Consider the following 9,966-nt stretch of genomic DNA (forward strand, 5'->3'; position numbering starts at 1 on the left):
TCCAGAAATCTCATCCCTGAGTATATAACCAAAGGAAATGAAATCAGTATGTCAAAAGACAATCTGTACTCCCACACTCCCACATTTATTGCAGGACTATTCACAATAGCCAAGAAATGTAAACAATCTGGGTTCATTGACCAATAAATAAATATTCTACATGTACTCAATAAAACACCATTCGACCTAAAAAAAAAAAAAAAAAAAAAAAAAGAAAGAAAAAGAAATCCTGACATTTATGGCATTGTGGATGGAACTGAAGGTCATTATGTTTAATAAGCCAGGTATAGAGAGACAAGTACCACATAATTTGATTCATATGGGAATACAAGTGTTGATTTCATAGACATTGAGAATACTTGGGTGATTCCCAGAATCTCAGGAGAAAAAGGGGAAAGGTGAGATGGGAGAGGTTGATCAATTCATTCATACTAAGTTAGAGTTAGAGATGAACAATTTTGATGTGCTATGGAACAGCATAATGAATATAGATGATGGGTGTATATTTCAAAAAGTGTAAGAAAGGGTTTCAAATGTTTTCAACACAGGAATTATAAATAAGGAGATAGAAGTGGTTTAACTTGATTTAAATACCATACAATGTATATATGTATGAAAATATCACATGGTATCCCATAAATATGTGCAATTTTGTGTGAGTTTAAAAATAAATTTAAATTTTAGAATTTAAAAAACTACCTTATATACACACAGATTTTGTACCATTTCACTATATGTTTAACATTTTCAATAACATAAAGTAAAAAACATAAGTAAACACACATATATAAAAGGAAGAAAAAAGAGCTGGACTTTGAGCTTCTCTTATCTTGATTACTGGTGAGACATTTCCAGGGAAAGAGAGAAGACAAGTCGTCTTTACTGATATCCATATAAGCTCCTTGTTAAATGGTCCTTCTTATAAATGGGCCAATTTTACTACCTAGGAGGATAGTCCTTATATATGAAATATGCTTAGCATCATGTCCTTGGTTTATAATTACTATGGTAACATGGCCTAGAATCTATCGATTTGAGTCATGGCACCACAGAAGATCTTCAAACTACACAATCATCTGCTTTAAAATTGTGATAACAGTAACATAAGCATACATGGTCATATGAAGTGACCACAAACTTCACTTAGAAATAATATCTCTTACTTGAACCAGAGATAAAATGTCAGATGCAGAAAGAAAGGCCCTGAGGAGATGTGAGAAACATCTCCCCTTATGACTGTTAGTTTTGGACTTCTTATACGCTGGTTTGCTTGACATTATTAATGCTTGATAAGTCTGATTCAAACAACTAAAACATGTCAGAGATTGATGCTGGAGCATAGTTACAAAGGGTTTTCTAAATTCAAAAATCTTATAATTCTAAGATCTGAAGCTCAGGTTTGATCCTTACCAAAAGATCTTAAAGAAATTTTATAATATCTCCCAGCCTAGAATTTTCTTTTTTAAAATAAATGTAATCATCAGAGGTTTGAGATAACATATAAATAAGAGAATGAATGTGTCATATTAGTCACCAAGTAAATAATGCATATATTTTTATTTGTGTATAAATAAGACTTCTGACCTCTATTGAACAAAGAAATAATATCAGAGATCTTATCATAAGTGAGTTCTTTATTGTCATATATAAGGAATAGTCATTGGGCAAAATTTGCTTTATGGTTTGAATAAGGTGGAATCTGGATATTGTAATTTAATTCTTTTGTGACAATTGGGTGATGGATACTACATGTACTATCAACTCTGCATCTGGCAAAGAGCTAGGTGTTTTCCATACACTATTTCACCTAACCCAGAAATCAACTTTCCAAAATTTTGCAAATCTCATTTCATAGAAGACAAAGAGAAGATAAAAGAGGTGACATAGCAGAAGGAATGCATTTATATAGGGGCCGCTTTTTTCATTTAGTTTCTCATATAATGCCTTAAGAAACTTACTAATAATATTTAATACATTCTGTAAGCAAACCTTCAGAACTGCTTTATGATAAAACAAAAAAGACTGCATTCATAGGAAGCTCAAAACTGAAGAAAGAAACTGAAGAGATAAATCACCACAACAGGCTAAACTTTTAAAGGGCGTGATTGATTCTAAGTTAGGATTTAGGGAATAATTCACAGTAAAGCAAAAAGCACAAATAACAAGCCTCGCAAGTATAAGTTACACCTGTACAGAAAATGTCAGCATTTCTCAATTCAGAAAAGAAAGAAGACCACTCAAAACATTTTCCTATGAACAAAAATACTTTGTAAGTTTCAGTATAAAGAAGTGTTATGGATATTACATAGATACCTTGAACTAAATGCAATGTGTACATGTACATTTAAACAATACAAAACAAAGAATAATTTTTTTACCATTTTTGTCCCTAATTTTTTGAAGAAATTTCATAACTCTCCTATGTTTTATTTCAAAAGATTTAATGTTTGATAATATTAAAAGGTGATTCTGTCTTTGAAAAATGTCAGGAAAAAAAAGTTATTTTTCATTTCCAAATGATGGAGTATTGATAAATGGCACCTGTTGTCACTTTGCCTTCTATTTCTTCTTTTATAGCATTAACAATTTTAGTGTTCTTATTTAAGGTTTTACATTCTATGAAAGATAGTTTTAAGGTAAAAATTGCTCTAAATGAACCTCTCTAAAGTTCACCTTCTCAAAACGATGTATTCTGCAGTCATGCGGCAACTTAGACAGCAACTTTCTGCCTTAAATATTGTCAGTGAAAGGAGAAAAAAAATGTCTTGAACAAATGTCTCTCCTCAAATGGGAGAAAGTGACATTGCCAGTGAATAGAGGTGCTGCCTCTTATCTGTGCTTAATAACCTCTCTCACTGGCACCCATTCAGCTGCCACTTAGCACAAAGACAAGTCTGCATGTCATTTAACAGGTCTGCATTAATACACCAAACCAATCAATGGCTTCCACCCATTCCACAAGGACACCAGTCTACTACCATTACTAGACGCTGTCAACAGAAAATGACACCAGAGTCACAAAAGGCAAAATGATGTCAGTTTAATCAGAAAGCAGACAAAAAAGCAAACAATGGTACCCAGGATAGAAGTGTAACAAGGAGACTCAGAGGTTGGCATAAGCCACTCTTGGCAGGTCCCATTGAAATCAGTTTGAAATTCAATGATATAAAATCCAATAGGAGGACATAGACACTCAGAATTGTTTTGCCTCATTCAATTAAAACTGGTGACTGCTGTTGGCAGGAGGAAATATGTATAAAATATATTGGAAGAGGGTGCAACTTGTATCGATTTTACAGAAAATCAAACTATTTTTTTCATTCTTAGAAAAAAAAAAAGGAGCCTATTTCAAAATTTGGTTAATTGATTGCTTCAGTTTTCTTTCCATGGAAAATTAAATAGACATTTTAAAAAGTCTTATTATATTAAGCCAAGAGCTTTGAATTGGTATATGTATACACTGACAAGATAGCTGTTCGCATTAAGTAGTGATAATAATGATGGATTTGCACAATTATGGATGTGGAATAGGCCTCAGAGATTATCTGGCCCAACCTGCTCATTTAACAGATGAGAGAACTGAATCTAAGAAAGAATGAGTGAAATGCCCAGGAGCACAATGGCAAAGCCAGGGTTCCTGGCTCTCAGTCCAGTTCTTTTTCCAAAACACTGTTTAAGATTCATATTTTGCATAATAATGCAATTTCTATCTAGAAAAAAGATAGCACATCATTAATTTTCCATATACATGTAATGTGTGTTATCCTGAAACAGTGAAAAGGGAATCATTTTAATTAAGTCACTTCAAATAGAACATTCATACACGATGAAGTTTCATCTTACTGAGCCTGTCAACCTTGTAAGATTCTGTTCCACTCTCCTATAATACATGGGGTTGTGAAGTGCCTTTCAAATACTCAAGAGATAAACACCACAACTAGGCTAAATACCAAGCTGAAAGCAGCAAGCAGTTGGGCAAAATGTCAGAAAGCCCATCCCCTGATGCCCTGCTATACTAATCTGTCATATCAGGCTGATTTATCATCCAGTTTTCACAGGGTCCCACATTCTGGACTCACCTCTGGCATTGTTATCGGCACCTCTTTGTGTAGGAGTCCAGTACTTACTGCACTGCCAACTCCAGACCCTATTTTGAGCCAAGCCTTACTTGTTCTTCCTTCCAAGCAGATTTCCCCCAGCTCAATTTCTGCTAAATACGGTGGCTCTGGGATGGTTTATACATTTGGAGAGCCAGGTGGAGAGATTTTTCCCACTCCACACATTCCAGGTAGCTCCCTGTCTTAGGCTGAAAACTTTTCCTGGAAGCTAAAATTGAAATTTAGTTTCAAAGTTCATTCTTCCTTTATTATCTAAAGAAGTCTATTTCAATTCTTTAAAACCCGCATTCCTTTAAAATAACTAAGAAATATCTTGAGGATCCTCTGCCTCTGCTTATACTACTTCATTGTGTAAGGAGAATGTGTGTACTGGTTTATAATATTTTCCAGTTCAGGTAATTTCACCTGAAACAATTTCTGTCTCATAAATTAATCTTTATTCTTCTCCCAATTTCTTCTATTAGTACCCATCTTTTGCACTTTTCCTCAGAAATGTATTTCATTTTTCCTCTTAATTTCACAATTAGACATACATATATAAACAGAGAGACAGAGAGACTGCAGAACAAAAAAGGAAACAGCACTGATTATTGCTTAGTCATTGATTCTATGGCTAATCAATAAAAGAATAATTCCTATAAAATATGAATATATAATTCCACTAAATGTAAGTATTATATGCCTTATATTATATTGTATATTATATATATATGCATATTTACATATACATATATGCTTTGTTTTCTTGCATAGGAAAATTGTTCTAAATTTCAAAATCTGGCTATGGAGCCAAGTGTTGTGGTGCACACCTATAATCCCAGCAGCTTAGGACACTATCGCAGAAGGATCACAAGTTCAAAGCTAGCCTCATCCCTAAGCAACGTAGTAAGACCTTGTCTCAAATAAATAAATAAATACAGAAATAAATAAGTAAAAATTTTAAAAGGACTGAGCATGTGGTTCAGTGGTTTTGGGATCCTGGATTCAATCCCCTGTATCAGGAAAAAAAAAAAAAAAAAAGAAAGAAAGAAAGAAAGAAAGAAAGAAAGAAAGAAAGAAAGAAAGAAAGAAAGAAAGAAAGAAAGAAAGAGAAAGAAAGAAAGAAAGAAAGAAAAGGCTATGGAGAGACATACTTAGTCAAATTTTTATTAGTAAATAAATGATAAGACAAAGATTGGGGACTTTTAAATTTGAGTCAGAATAAGGTAAAGGTTAAGAAAGGGAGTGTAAAATCAGACTGGATTCAAAGCCTCATCCTACCATGGACAAGTAACTCACTTATTCTATTTTTCTTTTTGGATCAGTAAAGAAAATAATAATACCTCCTTACTAACATTGTTAGAAAGGATGAGATAATATGCATTAAGCATTTGGAACAGTACCTGAGCTCAACTAAAGTTTAACCACTATAATTATAATAATAAAGAGTGACACCCTCTTGCCTCAGCAGGGCTGATCTGATTTCAGTGATTTCTCCCACTTTCTTCTGCAATCCAGGTGCCACTCTGAACAAAAGAAGGCAGGAAATCATTCAGTTCCTCATACACAAAAAGACAAGTACTGATTACTTGATTTCTTTACTTCGAAAGAGAATAACATTTTCAACTTTTGCAAACAATTATAGTCTTTCAAATCAGTTACTCATTTAGATCTTAATGGATATATACTTACCATACAACATGGAGTTAATTGTTTGTATTGATACATCTTTAATAATTTTAATCTTCTGGCTTATTCTTATCAATTCTACTGGTCTCTAAATCATCTCTATTATCAACTGATGCATTTGCTGTAGGGTCTCATGTTTTTGTGTCAAAATCATACAGTGCCTAATGACCACAGAATGACAGTATTCTTCCACAAATACAAAAATATTTAATTTTATAACTAGCATATTGGGTTTATCCTACAAAAGTGCATTTTAAAATGTAACATGTCTGTGAATGGCAATCTTATCTTACTGATAGGAAGACTGATTGAGCATCTTGTGTGGGACCAAACCTCCCAAATCATGCTACTTCTTCTGATCACTGTCATTATACTTTGCTCCATACAAAGAGCTTTAGAAAAATGCTATGATTTTGAATAAATAAACATTTAATTTCAATTTTTATATTCTAAGTTTTGAGAAATGGAGTTGGTATTAAATCCTGACATAATTATTTGCTATCACAAGACTTTAAATTGTGTTTGCTTCACATTTATTGAATTTTTAAAATAATAGCAGTTTGAATCTGTTTATTCTCATACTTTGCTTGAATTCATCAGTCTAAAAGATATTTTCCAAAAGAGAATAAGAGAAATGGCATGACAATAAAATCCAAACACAGATTTTTTAAACCAATGTCATCACGTCTTGTCTTTCTCTGACAAGTCTTAAGATTTAAAGTATAAGTGTGTTTGATAAGGACGGCAATGGCTATATTAGTGCAGCAGAGCTTCGCCATGTGATGACAAACCTTGGAGAGAAGTTAACAGATGAAGAGGTTGATGAAATGATCAGGGAAGCAGATATTGATGGTGATGGTCAAGTAAACTATGAAGAGTTTGTACAAATGATGACAGCAAAGTGAAGACATTGTACAGAATGTGTTAAATTTCTTGTACAAAATTGTTTATTTGCCTTTTCTTTGTTTGTAACTTATCTGTAAAAGGTTTCCCCTATTGTCAAAAAAAATATGCATGTATAGTAATTAGGACTTCATTCCTCCATGTTTTCTTCCCTTATCTTACTGTCATTGTCCTGAAACCTTATTTTAGAAAATTGATCAAGTAACATGTTGCATGTGGCTTACTCTGGATATATCTAAGCCCTTCTGCACATCCAAACTTTAGATGGAGTTGGTCAAATGAGGGAACATCTGGGTTATGCCTTTTTTTAAAAAGTAGTTTTCTTTAGGACTTGTCAGCATGTTGTTGTTGAAGTGTGGAGTTGTAACTCTGCGTGGACTATGGACAGTCAACAATATGTACTTAAAAGTTGCACTATTGCAAAACGGGTGTATTATCCAGGTACTCGTACACTATTTTTTTGTACTGCTGGTCTTGTACCAGAAACATTTTCTTTTATTGTTACTTGCTTTTTAAACTTTGTTTAGCCACTTAAAGAAAATCTGCTTATGGCACTATTTGCCTCAAATCCATTCCAAGTTGTATATTTGTTTTCCAATAAAAAAATTAAACAATTTACCCAAAAAAAAAAAAAAAAAAAAAAGATTTAAAGTATAACAAGGTTTTTAAAAAGTGCCTTTGGTTCTTCTAGTAGCATACGCTACAGTTCAGGAGCAGTCAAACTGGTACTTCACTGCATATCTTTTCCTTTAAATAGCACTGGTATAGAGGCTGGGAAAAAAGCATGCAATATTAAAAATATGACAAGAAAAGAAGAGTAGTAAAGAAAGAGAAATGTCAAATTGTAAAAATACATTTGAGTGGAAAAGAAACATGTTCTTGGTAAGGGTACATCATGTTGGACTCATATACTGCACCACAAATGAATAAGGTATGAAAAAGAAAGATCCTGCTCATAATTAATTGAGCTTATGAACTCCTGCTCTTTTTTTTCTTATTCAGCACATTGATACATTTTTAAAATGTTAGAGTCTTGAAGGAGGAAAGGGAAAAAAAAAAAAAAAAAAAAAAAACACCCATAGCTACCATTGTTCCTTCTATCTGAACCTCTAAACAAGAAATGAAAGAGAGTGATAGGCCAGGTGAATCTTGCAGGATTCCATTAGATGTAACAGTAGGGGGATTAAGCGATTATCTCTCATTTTTAATTTTTTATTTTGAAATAATTTTAGATTTTTAGTTTGCAAGGAGAGTACAAAAAGTTTTTATATATCTTTATTTAGCTTCCCCTGAAGTTAACATCTTATATAACCACAATGTGTTAATTAAAACGATGAAAATGATATGGGTTCAACCCTGAACTAAACTACAGACAGTATTTGGTATTCACTATTTTTTTATTTTTTATTTATTTATTTTCTTACATTGAGAGCAGGTTCTGTTGTATTAACTGGCCAGATTACAAAAATATGATGGTAGATTCCTTAGTTCATCCTTCTAATAAGTCTGTTGATCTGGTCTTCCCTGTTGCCAGCATCTCCACCTTCTACAAAATGGGTGGTCTTTTTCTTCATTCCACCCTTTGGAGAAGATAATTTGAAGGGCCACAGGAAGTTATCTGCTTCTTTGAAGCATTTTCCAACACTGTAGTTCTCATGAATTAGATCCTCCATGCAGATGATGCCATATTTACCTAGAGATCGTGCAATCAAACTGTTATCTGTCAAGGCAATTCGTTTCTTATTGATTTTGCCATAGACATGCTTGTAGATTAGTTCTTTCACTGACTTCAAATGTGGGTATCCCCATGCAATACATGGTTCCACAATCCTCCCGCATGTTGAAGCCTTGTTGAGTTTAACGAAAGTGCCCGTTAAGATCTGGTGAAGGCGAAGAAGTTGTAACACCTTATCAAACTTTGGGCTCACACCATTGGTACTCCTGATCCTGATGACAAATGCCAGTTTGGGTTTTGCAGGTACATAGAAGTTGCCAGTTTTTCTTGCCATCCTAGCCATTTGAATATCTGTTCTGTACATCTGCCTATATTCCTTGTGGTAATGCTTGGCTTTTTCAGAGATAAGCTTCCTCCTTGCCTTTTGAACCATCTTTTGGGCAAACTTCTTCCTCAGGCGCTTTACCTTTGGCTCTGCATAATTCCTTCCCTTTTTCTTAAGGTTTTCTGGCACAACAGGAACCTTCTTTTTCTTCTCTTCTGCAACCTCCATGGTTCCAGCTGGAAAAAGAGCCATTAGTTTTTAAATAGCCCCTTTTCTGTTTCAGAATTCAATCTACTTTGTCATATTGCTTTTATTCTTTGTTTCCTTAGTCTCCAAATTGTGATACTTGGTTTTATTTATTTTTTTTTTCTATTTTTAATATCATTGACAATTTTGAGTACTGACGAGGTATTTAACAGGGGCCTCAGTTTATTTTTCTCCTTCTCATATTCATGTTACTGGTTTTTGGAAAGATTAACTCACAGGTGAATTTACCTTCTTTCCATGTCGTATCAGGGCACATGATAATAACACATTATTGATAACATTAGACTTCACTTGGTTAAGATGGTTTCTGCCTTATTTTATCACACTGAAGTTATTCTTTCTAAGATGTTCACATATTAAACATAAATGAATCATGGAATTCATGCCACCCTTAAAAAGGGGAACATTAATTAGAATTCATCTTTTAGAGAGAATTGTCATTGGCAGAATAATATCCCCCTAAAAGACGTCTGTATTCCAATCCCCAGAACCTTTGGATATGTTTTTCTCTGACTGTTTGTACATTTATTTTTCTCTGTTTTCAGAAGTTTTAATATAATACCATTAGTTGTGTATTTTGCATTCATCCTGTTTGTTTCTGTATAAGATTCTCAGATCAGTGGTTTGTTGTTATAGCTAACTTTGGAAACCATTACTTCTTCAAATTGGAGAAAGAGAAAAAAGAGAGAAAGCTGAAGAATTATTTATTCTTCCTATTTTTCTTTTTCTGGAATTCCATTTATATGCATTGTAGATAATTTTATATGGCCCTACCATTCATTTTTGCATGTTCTGGGGTGTGTGTGTGTGTTTCCTTCTTCCCTCTAATTCTGGTCCTACGTCATCAATTTGGATAATTACAATGATTCTTCTTCATCATCTTGAATCTTTCCTTGATTGACTATAGCCTAGAAATGAGCCTGCAAAATCCTCCTTTAACTCTGTTACTGTTTGTTATTTATAATATTTCCTATCAAATTTTTCATAAAGTCTCCATCTTTGCTAAAATC

General features: G+C 33.4%; 1 protein-coding gene across 1 annotated transcript; it reads right to left on the minus strand.

The window, feature by feature from the left end:
* Positions 1-8,133: 8,133 nt before the first annotated feature.
* On the minus strand, positions 8,134-8,929 carry LOC306660602 (large ribosomal subunit protein uL30-like). Its single transcript, XM_079138959.1, has one exon. The coding sequence runs from the start codon at positions 8,915-8,917 to the stop codon at positions 8,174-8,176; it is 744 nt and encodes a 247-aa protein (XP_078995085.1). The 5' UTR covers positions 8,918-8,929; the 3' UTR covers positions 8,134-8,173.
* Positions 8,930-9,966: the final 1,037 nt, after the last annotated feature.

Source organism: Sciurus vulgaris (genome assembly GCF_902686455.1).
Source record: "Sciurus vulgaris genome assembly, chromosome: 4".
NCBI lineage: Eukaryota > Metazoa > Chordata > Mammalia > Rodentia > Sciuridae > Sciurus > Sciurus vulgaris.